Source organism: Hippopotamus amphibius, chromosome X (assembly GCF_030028045.1).
Source record: "Hippopotamus amphibius kiboko isolate mHipAmp2 chromosome X, mHipAmp2.hap2, whole genome shotgun sequence".
In the NCBI taxonomy this organism is placed as follows: domain Eukaryota; kingdom Metazoa; phylum Chordata; class Mammalia; order Artiodactyla; family Hippopotamidae; genus Hippopotamus; species Hippopotamus amphibius.
In genome coordinates this window covers 124,235,091-124,251,654 of record NC_080203.1, presented here as the reverse complement: position 1 = coordinate 124,251,654, position 16,564 = coordinate 124,235,091, and the positions used below count along the sequence as shown (strand labels likewise).

Here is a 16,564-nt window from a genome sequence, read left to right as displayed (position 1 = left end):
GCCATCCAATCTCATTGTCCTAACCGCTCTGTGGTTGATGATGTTTGAGAGCTCATGTAGAATGAGTGTTGAAAGGCTAGATCTGAGGATACTCCATTCTGAATTGTGCCGAGGAAAATGGTAAGCTTTGTAAGCCACATGCCAGTGAAGCAGATGTCACTATGGAACAAAATGAGACTAGATAGAAGCTCTTAAAAGATCTGCATGGATCACTAGGTGGCAGTAGAGATTCTCTTCGAGTCCTTCATGCCTGCCCACCTCCATGCTTGGAGAGGTGGTTTAGGGAAAACACAGTCTACCAGGTATTTGCTGAACTTCAGCAAGGAAGTTGGCAGTGGCTGACCTAAATCCTTATAGATAAGTTAAAAGTGACAGAGAATGGATATAGGAGACCTGAGTGAAGAAGTAACTAGCTAAGGGTGATACCTGGAAATATTGTATATCAATTTCAATCCTAGGGAAGTTGATGATGGGACACCGTGTTTGGTTCTCAGCCTTTTTCCATTTATCATTTTTATCAATAAACAATGGAATTTTTCCAAGTAAATTCTTGAATCTGTGGGTATCTTGAGGAATGTAGAATTCAGAATTGGGACTCCCCAATTTTTTTTTCCTTTTTTTTGGTATTGTTAGTTGTGTTGTGTTTTGTTTTAAACAGTTTAGAGCAATGGCCTGAATCTAACAAGATGAAATTAAACTGGACTTGGATTCACTAACTCACATATGCTCACTCAGGGAAGAGAAGTTATTGTAGAAAAGGCAGTTGGCTTAGTAGCCACATGTGTGGAAGAAAAAGTATTTAATGAACAGTAATCTCAATATATGTCATCAGTTTGATGCAGCCACTGGAGAAGTGACCATGAACTTGGCCCACATTAATTGAATTGCAGGAGATAAAAATTAGAAATGATTAGAGGTCATCCAGGCTACTCCATGACTCTCACTTCCATCATTGCCACAACTTTGCAAAAGGTCCCCTTCCTCCTTGCCTGCCCCAGGCCAACCCATCCTCTCGTACACTGTCACTGGGTTGATTTTGTTAAAATTCTAACTGGTGTTGTCACTGTCCACTTGAACCAGTTGAGTGGTTTCCTTTTGCATTTAGCATCACATCCAAGCTCTGGGACATGGTTCACAATGTTCCCTGTGAACCTTTCTGGCTTCCTCTCTCACATCTACCCAGCCCCCTCCCGTTATGTCTCCACCATGCTGACCATCTTCCAGCAGCCTGATGAGCTGAGGTCTCTCACTTCGAGCCCTGAGCGCTCATTTTTCCCCAGCTCAGAGCACTTTCTCTTTCTCCACCACTCTTCCCACCCTCAAGACACATGTACACTGGCTAAGTCCCTCCCCAGGAATTACCTTCAGCAGAAAGAAGCTGCCTCACCCAAGGTAATATCCCTTCCCTGAGGCAGCCCGTATCCAGTGACCAGTCCACAACACCCAGCCCCTTTGCCTCAGTTTGAGACATGCCCGTGTGGACTGTCCCAGCTTCAGCTCCCATAGGCTGGGCTAATGCCTTTCAGCAACGGCAGCACAGTTCAACTTCTCCCTCTGCCCAGTCCTGCCACCGCCCCTTCACCTCAGAACACAGTCCTGCATGTGAACCTCCTAAGCACAAATCTCTCTCCCAGGAGCTGCGCACCAGGGAAAGCTTGATTAGAACAGCCCTTAAGTTCTATGTATACAGCTTTCCACAATAACTTTTTTTTTTTACTTTTTATTGAGGTATAGTTGATTTACCATGTTGTGTTAGTTTCAGGTGTACAGCAAAGTGAATGAGCTATACATATGCTTATATCCACTCTTTTTTAGATTCTTTTCCCATATAGGCCATTACAGAGTATTGAGTAGAGTTCCCTGTGCTGTACAGCAGGTCCTTATTAGTTATCTATTTTATATATAGTAGTGTGTATATGCCAATCCCAATCTATGCCTCCTCCCCTCCCCTTACCCCTCGGGTAACCATAAGTTTGTTTTCTACATCATTGACTCTATTTCCGTTTTGTAGATAAGTTCATTTCTACCATTTTTTAAGATTCCACAGAATAACTTTCTAACACAGTTTAAAAATGGGTCACGTGGAGAAAGAATTAGATTGGTTTTACATGGTTCTGTAGGGTAAACCTGAACTAATGAGTTGATGCTCTAGATCTGGGCTGTCTAACATGGTAGCTACAGGCCACCCTGAACATGAAATGGCAAGTCTGAATTGAGATGCGCTGTAAGTGTAAAATACACACTGGATTTCAAAGACTTAGTGCAAAGAATGAAGGCTATATCACTGATAAATTTTATATTGCTTGCATGTTGAAGTGAGAGTATTTTTTATATTCTGGATTAAGTAAAACATATTAAAATTAATTTCATCTGTTTCTTTTAACCTTTTTAATGTGAGTACTATAAAACGTAAGTTATAAATGTGACTCTCACTGTAATTCCATTGGAGAGCACTGTTCTGAGAGAGAGAGAGAAAGGGAGAGAGAGAGAGGTAATTCAGGTTCAATATAGTTTACTAGCAACAAGAGTATACCCAATGTAATTGGGATGCCTCAGTGGATTTGACAAGTTTCTCCATGACTGATGCATTTTCTAGCAGAGGATGGCTGAAGACTTGGTGGGAAATTCAAGAAAATTGAAATCGTATCAAGCATCTTCTCAGACCACAACTCCATGAGACTAGATATCAATTACAGGAAAAAAACTGCAAAAAATACAAACACATGGAGGCTAAACAATACGCTATTAAACAACCAAGAAATCACTGAAGAAATCAAAGAGGAAATCAAAAAATACCTAGAAAGAAACGACAATGAAAACACAACAACCCAAAACCTACGGGATGCAGCAAAAGCAGTTCTAAGAGGGACATTTACAGCAATACAGTCCTACCTCAAGAAACAAGAAAAATATCGAATAAACAACCTAACTTTCCCCCCAGAACAATTAGAGAAAAAAGAACAAAAAAACCCCAAAGTGAGCAGAAGGAAAGAAATCATAAAGATCAGAGCAGAAATAAAGGAAAAAGAAAGGAAGGAAACAATAACAAAGATCAATAAAACTAAAAGCTGGTTCTTTGAGAAGATGAACAAAATTGATAAACCATTAGCCAGACTCATCAAGAAAAAAAGGCAGAGGACGCAAATCAACAGAATTAGAAATGAAAAAGGAAAAGTAACAACGGACACCACAGAAATACAAAAGATCATGAGAGACTACTACAAGCAACTATATGCCAATAAACTGGATAACCTGGAAGAAATGGATACATTCTTAGAAAAGCACAATCTTCCAAGACTGAACCAGGAAGAAATAGAAAATATGAACAGACCAATCACAAGTATGGAAATTGAGACTGTGATTTAAAATCTCCCAACAAAGAAAAGCCCAGGGCCAGATGGCTTCACAGGCAAATTCTATCAAACATTTAGAGAATAGCTAACACGTATGCTTCTCAAACTCTTCCAAAATATAGCAGAAGGAGGAACACTCCCAAACTCATTCTACGAGGCCATCATCACCCTGATACCAAAACTAGGCAAAGATGTCACAAAAAAAGAAAACTACAGGCCAATATCACTGACGAATATAGATGCAAAAATCCTCAACAAAATACTAGCTAACAGAATCCAACAGCACATTAAAAAGATCATACACCATGACCAAGTGGGGTTTATCCCTGGGATGCAAGGATTCTTCAATATATGCAAATCAATCAATGTGATACATGATATTAACAAATTGAAGGAAAAAAACCATATGATAATCTCAATAGATGCAGAAACAGCTTCGGACAAAATTCAACATCCATTTATGATAAAAATTCTCCAGAAAATGGGCACAGAAGGGAATTACCTCAACACAATAAAAGCCATATATGAGAAACCAACAGCCAACATTGTTCTAAATGGTGAAAAACTGAAAGCATTCCCTCTAAGAACAGGAATAAGAGAAGGGTGCCCACTCTCACCATTAGTATTCAACATAGTTTTGGAAGTGTTAGCCACAGCAGAGAAGACAACAAAATAAAAGGAATCCAAATTGGAAAAGAAGAAGTAAAATTGTCACTCTTTGCAGATGACATGATATTATACATAGAAAACCCTAAAGATTCTACCAGAAAACTGCTAGCACTAATCGATAAATTTAGTAAAGTAGCAGGATACAAAATTAATGCCCAGAAATCTCTTGCATTCCTATACACTAACAATGGAAGAGCAGAAAGAGAAATTAAGGAAACTCTCCCATTTACCATTGCAACAAAAAGAATAAAATACCTAGGAATAAACCTGCCTAAGGAGGCAAAAGAGCTGTATGCAGTAAACTATAAGACACTGATAAAAGCAATCAAAGATGATACAAACAGATGGAGAGACATACCATGTTCTTGGATTGGAAGAATCAACATTGTGAAAATGACTATCCTACCCAAAGCAATTTACAGATTTAACGCGATCCCTATCAAATTACCAACAGCATTATTCACAGAACTAAAACAAGAAATCTTAGGATCTGTGTGGAAATGCAAAAGACCCTGAATAGCCAAAGCAATCTTGAGAAGGAAAGATGGAGTTGGTGGAATTAGGCTTCCTGACTTCAAACTATAAGGCCAGACACTATAAGACTCCTTGAGGAAAACATAGGCAGAACACTCTATGACATCCATCAAAGCAAGATCCTTTTGGACCCACCTCCTAGAATCATGGAAATAAAATCAAGAATAAACAAATGGGACCTCATGAAACCTAAAACCTTTTGCACAGCGAAAGAAACCATAAACAAGACAAGAAGGCAACCCTCAGAATGGGAGAAAATACTTGCCAATGAAGCAACGGACAAAGGATTAATCTCCAAAATATACAAGCAGCTCATGCAGCTTAATACCAAAAAAGCAAATAACCCAATCCAAAAATGGGCAGAAGACCTAAATAGACATTCCTCCAAAGAAGACATGCAGATGGCTAACAAACACATGAAAAGATGCTCTACATCACTAGTCATTAGAGAAATGCAAGTCAAAGCCACAATGAGGTATCACCTCACACCGGTCAGAATGGCCATCATCAAAAAATCTAGAAACAATAAATGTTGGAGAGGGTGTGAAGAAAAGGGAAGTCTGCACTGTTGGTGGGAATGTAAGCTGGTATAGCCACTATGGAAAACAGTTTGGAGGTTCCTTAAAAAACTAAAAATGGAACTATCATATGACCCAGTAATCCCACTACTGGGCATATTCCCAGAGAAAACCATAATCCAAAAAGAAACATGCACCATAATGTTCATTGCAGCACTATTTACAATAGCCAGGACGTGGAAGCATCCTAAATGCCCATCAAAGGTGAATGGATAAAGACGATGTGGCACATATATACAATGGAATATTACTCAGCCATAAAAAGCAATGAAATGGAGCTATATGTAATGAGGTGGACAGACCTAGAGACTGTCATACAGAGCGAAGTTAGACAGAAAGAGAAAATGAAATACCATATGCTAACTCATATATATGGAATCTAAAAAAAATGGTACTGATGAACCCAGTGACAGGGCAAGAATAAAGATGCAGAAGCAGAGAATGGACTTGAGGACACGGGGTTGGGGGGTGGGGCGAAGGGGAAGCTGGGACGAAGTGAGAGAGTAGCACAAACATAGATACACTACCAACTGTAAAATAGATAGCTAGTGGGAAGTTGCTATATAACAAAGGGAGATCAACTCGATGATGGGTGATGCCTTAGAGGGCCAGGACAGGGAGGGTGGGAGGGAGTTGCGGGAGGGAGGGGACATGGCGGAATCTGTATAAATACAGCTGATTCACTTTGGTGTACCTCAAAAGCTGGTACAAGAGTGTAAAGCAATTATATTCCAATAAAGAGCTTAAAAAAGAAAAAAAGAAAGAGGTATATGACATTCAAGATCAGCATGGGTATTTATAGATCCACCATACGCCCCAGCAATCCTACTCCTGAGCATATATCTGGAAAAGACGAAAACTCTAATTTCAAAATATACATGCACTCCAATGTTAGCACTATTTACAACAGCCAAGACGTGGAAGCAACCTAAATGCCCATCAACGGATGAGTGGATAAAGATGTTGTATATATACACAATGGAATATGACTCAGCCATTAAAAGAGAATGAAATAATGCCATTTGCAGCAACATGGATGGACCTAGAGATTATCATACTAAGTGAAGTAAGTCAGACAGAGGAAGACAAATATCATATGATATCGCTTATATGTGGAATCTAAAAAAAAAAGATACAAATGAACTTATCTACAAAACAGAAAATAGACTCACAGACATAGAAAAAGAACTTATGGTAACCAAAAAGCGGGGGGAGGCTAAATTAGGAGTTTGGGATTAACATATACAGACTACTACATATAAAATAGATATATAACAAGGACCTACTGTATAGCACAGCGACCTATATTCAATATCTCATAAGCTATATATATATATATATGACTGAATCACTTTGCTGTACACCTGAAACACTGTAAGTCAATTATACTTCAGTTTAAAAAAAAAAAAGATCTGCATGGGCATTTAAACTACATGAACTTTAAGATTCCCTCAAACCCTGGGTTGAGCTTTCATGAAAACACTTGGAAGCTGAGACACAGAAGCATAGGGAATAGCTTGTTATTTACAGTTTCTAGGACAGATTCCTTAGAGCTTAATCTTTACTAATCTTGCTCGTAGACCACAGTTGGAAGCAAGCAAGGTTGAAATTGCATGATTCCTTGCTATCTTTACAGTGGAATCATGTCAAGTTCTCTCAGAAGTCAATAAAAAGTGGATTCATTTTCAGCCAGATGTTCATGATAAAAAATCAGAGCATTACGAGTTACATGCAGTGATGAGAGCCTAGCTCATCTGGTTCCCAACTCCCCTGAGCCCAATAGCCATGTTTTGCTTTTACTTTGTCCTCATTTCAGAAGAAGTATTCTCTTATTCCCCATTTTTTCAAATTCTTGGCATGTTTCCACATGACACAGTTGAAAGAAACCAACAAGTCCAAAATGACCTTACGCTCATGGAGGACTTTTACATAAATAACTTAGTAAAATGTGGTTGATTTGTGTTTAGTTCTGAAGTGGCTTTCATTGAAGGTTATTTTCCCCTTTCAAATTCAATGTTTTGGGATGCTCTAATCATCTGAATCTTTTCTTTAAGATTAAAAAGCAGAATGATGCACTGGGTAGACTTACTGTATAATTATAGCACAGAGGGCTCTGGAATCTTGCTGCTTCTATCGCTCTTAGCTGTGTGTCTAGAAAATTACTAGACATTTTGATGTGTTCATTTTGTAATTGTAAACAAAAATGGATACTAATCATACATTATAGGATTATTGGGAGGATTAAATGAGTCGGATACATATAAAAGGCTTACAAGATCGCTTGGTCAATAAATACTAGTTGCTATTGTTGCTATTATTATTATTGCTATTATCATCTCACCACTGCTATCATTACCTTCCATTCCGGCCAGTGGATTCTCCTCCTGTAAAACACATCTACATTTGTTGCTGTCCCAGAGCATGTCAACAGGACAGAATTTCTTGGAATGGGAACAGCTAGGAAAAGAAAACAATAAGATTTTAAAGCTTTCAAGGGTTATCACACCTTTGGAACATTTTTTTAATGTTGAATACATTTCTGAGTGGAGGACAGTGAAGATTTTTAAGGAGCTTAATTAATATTTACGAACAGCATGTTATTAGATAGCAATTTTGTAATTACAAATAGTCTCTGTGGAAACCTTTGGAAACTAAACTGTAATTTTGGAAAGTTATAATCTTTTTAAGAGGCTTGGTGTTAAAAAACTATGCAAATTAGCTGTCAACAGTGCTTATTTAACAAAAGTAAATAGTGTTCTAACATAGCTTCTAAGCATTATCATCTGTAAAATGGAGATAAGAACATTGGCCAGGAGAGTAGGAAAATCTTGAGGATAAATGTTCCTTTTATATGAGCTTTCTTTTCTCTTTGAGAAAAGCAGAGCCAAGGTCTTCTTGGCTCAAGGCTAACTAAGGCTCACTCCTTCACTTGCCACTCACACAGTGCGTTTACTCCTTTACTTTTGCCAGGTCTAAGTATCCAACTTAATTACTTTATATTTTTATTCAATGCTTGTAATTTGCCCTTGTTTCTCTGTTTTTTCCCAAATCAATGATTCTTACCTTTGATTTCGGGACACTTCAAGGTGTCATAATTTGTCTCATAAAGAATCACAAAATATTCACAAGAAAATGTAGTCAGATTAAATTTGTCATTTTTCATTTAAAATAACATTTCCCATTTGGTAAACTTCAGAGGAGGGGTTAAAAAAATTGCCAAAATCAGATGCAGACAGTCCTGCCACTCCTCAGTGATTCCAGGAGCCTTTTATCCCCCTCCTAATTTCAGGACTTAAATATATAAACAGCCTGAAACGAGTTCTCTTTAATGCTTGTCCTGGTATAGGGGAACAGACACAAAATTTGAGGCTGGAATAGAGTTTTACAACTGCATCAGTCTATTTGTATTAAGAACAAAGGTGCCCACCAGTTGACATGCTGAGTTCATAACCACTAAACTTTCTGATCCTACTGCAATACACATGTAACACCTAATAAAAAATATACACTTGCCAAACAGTCATTACCCGTAGATATGGGTTAGAAGCTAAAAGACAAAGAGCTTGCAGAGAGAGTGATGACTCTGTAATTAAAGCAGTATTCTCCACACACAGCTTTAGCCACGGCAAGAACAAGAATAAGGAAGTATAAGAAATGCTTACCGATCTTCTTCTGGGATCTGGATGGATCTTCTAATAATCGAGTACGGATGGCGGGGAGCCGTTGGCAAGCACTTACAACCTGTATGGTTGGCAACTTTAACAGGCACTAACTCAGGTACTGATGTCAAAGGCACTGATATTTCAAAGAGCTAGAGTAGAGAAAGGGAACTATAATACAGAGTTAAAAAAATAATTTCTACAGTCTGCATTTTTGCCTTTGTCCTTTACAGTAGTGACTTTAGCAAAGTTGTCCATTAAGAATAGAGCTAATATGCAAACTATTACATATAGGATGGATAAACAACAAGGTCCTTCTGTACAGCACAGGGAACTATATTCAATATCCTGTGATAAACCATAATGGAAAAGAATATGAAAAAGAATATATATATGTATAACTGAGTCACTTTGCTGTACAAAAGAAACTAATACAACATTGTAAATCAGCTAACTTGAATAAAGTTTTTTAAAAAACAGAACTAATAAGGATAAGGGCTGGCAAGATGGAAAGAATTCTGGGCTGGGAGTCAGAAGACCAGGGTCTTAACCAAGTTTATCAAGTATTGAAGTTTGGTCAAATCTCTTAACTTTTTGGTGTCCCTAGTATCCTTGTGAAATGGTAACCTTGTAAAATGTCCCCTGCCCCTGCTTTAAGTCTGTGTGTGAATCATAAGGATTAAATGAAATTATAGCTATGAATTTTCTTTGCAACCTATTCAAGTTTCTTTGAATAGATTATTGTGCAAAACAATTTACTTCTCCCTTCCCATGCCATCTCCATTGAAGGAATATAGTTTCCTGTTCCTTGACTTTGGACTTGGCCACGTGATTTGCGTTGGTTGACAGGACATTAGCAGACAAGATACAAGCACAAACTTGAACTGTGTGTGCTTTCTGCGACCTGTTTTCTCATGCGTTTGCTCTAGCCATGAGAAAAGTGTGATCTGGCAGGCTTGCTGGTCTAAAGGATATGAGACACAGGGATCAGACCTGGACTCAGCCTGCAGCTTGATGTCAAGCCCAGCTGAGCCCACTCTAAACTAAATAAATTTCAGATACATGAATGAGAACAAGATGTTGTTTGAAGCCACTAAGTTTTAGGGTGTTTATTATGCAGCATTACATAGTAATAACTGACTGATACAAGACCATCATGCCCAAACAGTGATAGGTAACATGAATATCATTCTTTCTATGTTTCTATATGCTAGCCCCTGTTGTAAGCACTTTTATATTAATTCAATTACCCCTGATAACAACATTATAGGGTGGGGTTTTTTTGTTACCCCCTCAATTCTACAGGTGAAGAAACAGAGGTACAGAGAGATTATATAACTTGCTTAAGGCCATATAACTATTGATCAGAAGAGTGGGGTTTTGAACCCAGGCAGTCTGCTCTAGAGCCAGAGGGGATACTCTTAAGAATATGCCTTATTACTTTTTGGAATGAAATTGCTGTGACCAGAAGAAGCAAGATGGAATCTCGGCAAGTACAACTTACTTGCCGAGAATATCAGTTACTTTGTTTCTAAAGTGGTTCTCTGATGTATGGATCAATTTGAACTTGATTTTAATTCTCTGTCCATTCAATCACCATCCCATGTAGTCCCTACTACATAGAGTCTTCATTTATTCACTTAGTTTCTAAGAGGTATTTCACTGAACAGTTCACAACTTTGGGATGAGAGGTAGGTTTTTTTTTTTAAAACCACTATTAAAATGTTCAAATATGCATATTTGGAAAGAAAAACTGCTGTACACTTACACTTATGCACATTCTTTAAAACCGCTCATTTGTTGAGGACAGCGGTCAAAATAAAGTACTCAATTATCTATTAAGTGGAAACAATCTGTTAAAGTTGTGTTTGCCCTGACCTTTCGATATGTAATGGCGTGTCCATGAGTCTAAGTAAGAGAGTGTTTTTAGAGTGTTTATTTTGCATGAACTTCAACTTCTTGCGAAACTTTTCGGCTATACTCTAGGGTATAACACGGTCATGAACTAAAGCCTCTCGCGTTACACAAGCTTTGTTCCTACTGACAGTTGATGCTTAGCCCTACTTATGTCATTTTTCCGCCTGACTGTCAAACAGTAGAGGTCAGCATTTTTACAAGTTCCAAGATATTCTAAAAGAGTTTAGAAAAAGAAACTCTACAGTTTAAGGGATACTTGAAGAGGCAGGGGGGAAAAATTAAGGATAAGTTAACTTAGTACCAAACAAAACACCATTCCATTCTTTCCATCCCATTAAGATAATCACCTAACATGAAAATATCATATTCAGTGCATGTGTAATTTTATTGTGCTACCTCTTTTCACAATCATGAGACTAGATTGCACAGGCCAATGTGACAGTTGCAACATAGAACCAAAAGGGATGTAGTTTGACTTACAGCTTTCTAATGTTTTCCTAAGTTTATTATTACTGCTCTACTGTGTCACATTTATTACATTTTACAACAGTATGGTAGGGATAGAAAGAAAAATGTATCTACTGAGCAAAAGCGGTTTTGTAAGAGGGAGAAGGAAGAATTCTTTCTTTCATGGTGGATTATTTTCATAGGTCTTTTATGCTACATATTCTCCATTTGCCCCTCTGGAGACACCATCCTCTTTCCTTCCTTCCCCACTGGGCTGTATCCCAGGGTGCTGACCTCCATGGACCCGGATCTATAGGCCCTCTTGCCTTCCCCCCACCCCTTGCCGGGCTAAGAGTTGGCAGTGGCTGCCCCTCCTCCAGCCAGTCCTGTAGCCCTCTACTCCACTTCCTCTCTGAGTTCCCATAACTGCTCCATCCTCTTGCTTCTTCTGTCTAAGGGTGGGAACTGCTCCCCCTTTCTGCCAGCTCTGGGTACTTCACCAGCCCTTCCTCCTTCCCTCACCCAGCCCACACCCTTCATTAAACCCTTCTCCATCACTCCATTTGAACAACACAGAACCTAGGGAATACACAAGTCAGTGTGGCTATCCTTGTTCCTTTGAACGTCTGTTCTAGTAACTTTCATATGATTTTCGGATCCTTGACATTACAGCATCAGAGAGACAGTAACTGTCAGTTAACTGTCAGGGTTCAGGCTCTGGAGTCACCTGGATTTGAATTCCAGCTCTGCCACAAGCTATCTCTCTGAGTCTCCATTTCCTCATCTATAAAGGAAGATAAGCTACCCTTTTAGCTTGTCTCAGGGTTAAATGAGATGATGCACATAAAGCTTTGAGACAGCGCTTGGCAACCAGCTGAGCTGTGGCTGTCAACACTATCCGCGTCAGGGCTCTGGAGAGGGCTGATGTCCTCATACCTGTTTGGAAATGTACGAGGTGCTGGTGTTGACACAGACGAGGCTCTCTTCATTGCAGCAGCCGCCACACCGGAACACGTTCACGCAGGGAGGCTTGAAGAACGTGTTGGTGCTTCTCCCCAGCTCGCTGGCCACCTCCACGCACGTCTCTCGAGGGCTGCACTGTGTCCTTCGCCATTCTTCATCTATAACTGCGGAGAGGTAGCTCGTTGAGCCGGCAGAACAAACGGCCCTGACGTGCCCACGTGTGCCGGGGCCACACTCAACAGCGCCATTCTCACACACGTAGTGCTTGTTGATTTCACTAGATGGGTATTTGGGGTCAGTCCTTTAACCAAGGATTGTTTGCAGAAAAATGACAAACAAAATCTGCGTTCCTTCCCATTTACACGATCCCTTTGTAAACTCTAATTCTACTTTCCGTTGGTGATGAACACCATGTCCTAGATATAACTACATTGGGTACATCTGGAGAAGCCGGCTAGTAAGAAAATAAGTGGATGCACGGAAAGCAATAACATGCAAGCATTATTTATTAAGCAATTCACAGCTGGAGAGCATTTCTTCTCCTTGAAGCCAGGTGTGGGTAGGTTTTAGCACCATTAAGAAATACATTTCGGGAATTTCCTGGCGGTCCAGTGGTTAGGACTCCACGCTTTCACTGCCAAGGGTGTGGGTTCTAATCCCTAGTTGGGGAACTAAGATCCTGCCAGCCTTGCGGCCAAAAAATAAAAAATAAAATAAAAAGAAATACCTTTCTATTGGTTGCTTAACTAACTACATATGGCAAACACATGAATGAAAATTTAAGTGGAACTGATCTTTCCTCAAGTCAGAGTGTTCTCATTTGCAAATGCCTGACACTGATGTTTCTGTCAAATGATGAAGTAAGCCAGTTCATTTTGATGAAAGGAGCAATCTCCTGGCCATTCTAGCTAATGTGTGGGAAACAAGAAAAAGAAACAAGTCTCAGGGAATCAAAAAAGATTACATACATTCTTGTAAAGCAAGTATGTAAAACATACTTGCCTTTTCTCTCAAAGTTTTTTTTTTCATTAGATTTTGATGCTTTGATACTTACTGTTGTATAGCCTTTCTATGGACGTTTCTGCAAAATGATTCAATTTTATGATAAAGACAACATTTAGAGATTTTCTTTTAGCTTGCCATGGAATTATGGAGTTGGTTTTACGCTGGGGGTGGGGGGTGAAAACGCTTTGTGCTTGGCAGCTTCTAATCTGACGCTCCATCATGCCCACCTCCTGGTGTTCACATCCTGTGTAATCCCCTCCTCTGCGTGTGGGCTGGACCTAAGGACACGATTCTTATGAAAAGAATACAGCAAGAGTGATGGGATGGCACTGCCATGATTAGGTTAATGAAGACTGATTTCCATCTTGCTATCAGTCACCATCTCTTGCTGGTAGTCTCTTGTCTTCTCAGCTTGCAGGCTTGGATGAAACAAGCTGCCATGTTGGAAAGGCCCACATGGCAGAGAACTGAGGGTGGCCTCTACCCAACAGCCAGTGCAGAGCTGGGACCCTCAGTCCAACAGCCTGTCTGGAACTGAACCCTGCCAACAACTTCTGAGTGAACTTGGAAGCACATCTGGCCCCAAATGAACCTTGAGATGCTGCCCGTGGCGCAAGTTGATACCTTGACTGCAGCCTCCGAGGAAACCCTGAAGGAGAGACACCGATCGAGGCTATGTCTGCACTTCTGACTCACAGAAACTGTGAGATAAAAAATGTCCGAAGCAGCTTTTGGGGGTAATGTGTTACACAGCGACAGATAAACTCTTCTCCATTTTTACCCCCATCTTCAAAAATTTGTAATTGGTCTCTGCCCGGATTCTGAATTCCCATATATGTGAATGTGTTTCTACTAGAGGGGACAGAACTTCTATCTGGAGGGTAGAGATAAAATATTGTTGCAGATGTGATGCTAGTCTCTAAATCATTCCCTTAAAACATCGTTTCCACAGCCTTTTTCCTTTTCCCCACATTAATCTCAAATTTCCTCATATGCTGCTTTCTTCAATCATTGAAAACACAAAATATGTTTGGTTGGCTGAAAAGCACTGCATACACTATGCAATTTACCTAAACTGTTTTTTTTTTCATCATAAAATCTTCTAGCCCAAGAAACTCTTTAAAATTTCTGGTTAAGAATATTTATATACAGAGCCTGAAGGCTGTAAACATGACAGATAAATTACCCAATTAGGTACTATTGAATTCACTATTATTAATCATACATCCTTAAAAAAACAAGGAATCAACTTATAACATCATTCCTTGTTTAAAATTCTATTTAAATGTTGCTTTCCATTTGCTTTTTTATAAACTAAGTTTTGAAAATCAGAACATTGTATGGAACTATGACCAGTGTCACCACCCAGCAGGACGGCTCTTCCTCAGGGAATTACCCTGACATCCAGGAGGAAGAGTTCTAACAAGTTATACTTGGGATACCACACTGATTTGTTTATTTGCTGCTTCTAAGTTAGCAACTTTAGATGATCCCACCCCCACCCCCCATGTAATGAGACATTTTAGAGCTGGCAAATTCCATATTATTTATGTTTTTTTTAATTAAAAAACAGTTTTATGGTTTCCTCCTTAGAAAATGTCAATTTGAGCATCGATGACTTCTTAAAAATCACCTCGTCTTGGTTTTATGGTTATACTTCTCTCTCTCCATCCTCACAGAGTATCTCAAGGCTTGCCTCAGGCCTTCAGACAGGTAATCTGGTTAAGGCCCTGAATCTCCAGATGAGGTCTGATCCCTTTACTTTCATGAAGTCCTTGCTAATTCACCATACAGAAACAACTAGAGTTTCAAACTGCTGGCTAAGTGGGGTTCTAGGCCATGGTTCCAAGCATCTCAGCTCATTTAGACACAGTCACACATGTGCGCACCAAGCATCCTCTTCACACCCAGGCCCCCGGGCTGCTGAGGGACTGATCCCGCCTACGCACAGCCTTCCCCACGGCCAACAATAGCGGCCCGTGCGATGCCATCATCCTTTACAAATGGAAGAAAATCAAGATAACTCTACAGAGAAAGAAAAGAATAATTTTGGCTGAGCAGTCAATTTGAATTATGCAATAGCTACAATCTGATACCAGGTAATCATGTTAGTCAAATCTAAAATGCCAAGTCATTAATGCTGCGGTGGCTTCTTTTGCTGTTCTGATACATCCTCAAAACAGTTAAATGCCTAATTGGAGGCCGCACAACTGTATCTGGTAAGCATTTCATTCATTAGAAGACAGTACATACAGACAATGCTTTTCTTATAAAGATCCTCCAAACCTTACTAGGAAACAGTCATTCCCTTTATTTCCAATCATGTTATTTTCCAGTCCAGAGTCTGGATTCTTTTGTCTAGAGAATTTCCCCCTCCATTATTCTCCTAGTAACACCAATATACATCATTCCAACTCAGCTTCTAGATTCTACTTTTTCATTTTTACTTAAAAAAAATCACAGAATTCTGAAGACATAAAAAAGCTATACCTAATCTACTGGTTTTCATCCATGCACGTATGGCCGTGGAATGCGCCTTACTAATGAATACCCAGGTTGTTTTATTTTTTAAGTAAACTCAATTCTTTTCTCTATTAAGAACAGTCTTTCTGGGTTTGTTTTGTCCTCACATCTCTGAGTTAAACATATTTGTATACCGGGAAGTGTTATTTGGTATTGAATTTTGATCTCAAAATCATATCGAGTGTGTTTCTCTGCGGAGTAAACACAGGAAACCAGGATTCTCCACTAGCACCGGAGCTATGAAATCAAAAACCGCCTTTTCTTCTCCCAGACACGTGCCTGCCCTACTCAAACTTTTAGAAGAAGTTGGCACATTTGTCACTATCTGATAAAGAGTAAGAACTGGCCTCTGCACGCACGCACCTACCTTTTAGTGTCTCAATGTCATAGAAAGTGGCCGCAAACCTGGTGGACCGATGCGATGCTGAGCGAGAGTCCGCGCTGGTGAGACTTTTGAGCTTCAGTCTGCACCTCCACAGCTTCCAGTCCTCGAAGTGTGTGATCTGCAGTAGTTCCTCCAAACCTGAAGCTGCCCTAATCTGCTGCTCAGATCGTTCTAACATTGACCGAGATGCCCGCTTAAAGCGAAACAAACAAAAAAACTGGCTTACAAGCGAGTTACTCAACTTCTAGTTTGTCTTGATAATACACATTGCTAACACAAATGTAGGAGAGCTAAAAAGAAATTAGATTATTCACATGAACACCAGTACCTAGGAAAAAGGACATCTAGTATTTTTGATTCACATTCTGTTCATTTATGATCGATGGAATGACATTCTCCCCAGGTTCTCAGAACATTTAGAAACATTATCGTAGTGGGATGAATGGTGAACTTTTAAATGACAAGTCCACGTCCTAATCCCCAGAACCTGTAAATATGACTTTTTTGGGGAAAAGGATCTTTGTAGATGTA

At 39.5% G+C, this 16,564-nt stretch overlaps 1 protein-coding gene across 1 annotated transcript in view; it reads right to left on the bottom strand.

Annotated features, from left to right (window-relative positions):
• VEGFD (vascular endothelial growth factor D) overlaps positions 1-16,564 on the bottom strand; it is a 38,190-nt gene that overhangs the window by 3,407 nt on the left and 18,219 nt on the right. The window contains exons 2-5 of the mRNA XM_057717731.1: positions 16,016-16,226; positions 12,094-12,284; positions 8,797-8,945; positions 7,491-7,591 (exon numbers count right to left, since the gene is read on the bottom strand). Of these exons, the coding sequence (XP_057573714.1) occupies positions 7,491-7,591; positions 8,797-8,945; positions 12,094-12,284; positions 16,016-16,226 (652 nt within the window). The remainder of the gene's footprint in view (positions 1-7,490; positions 7,592-8,796; positions 8,946-12,093; positions 12,285-16,015; positions 16,227-16,564) is intronic.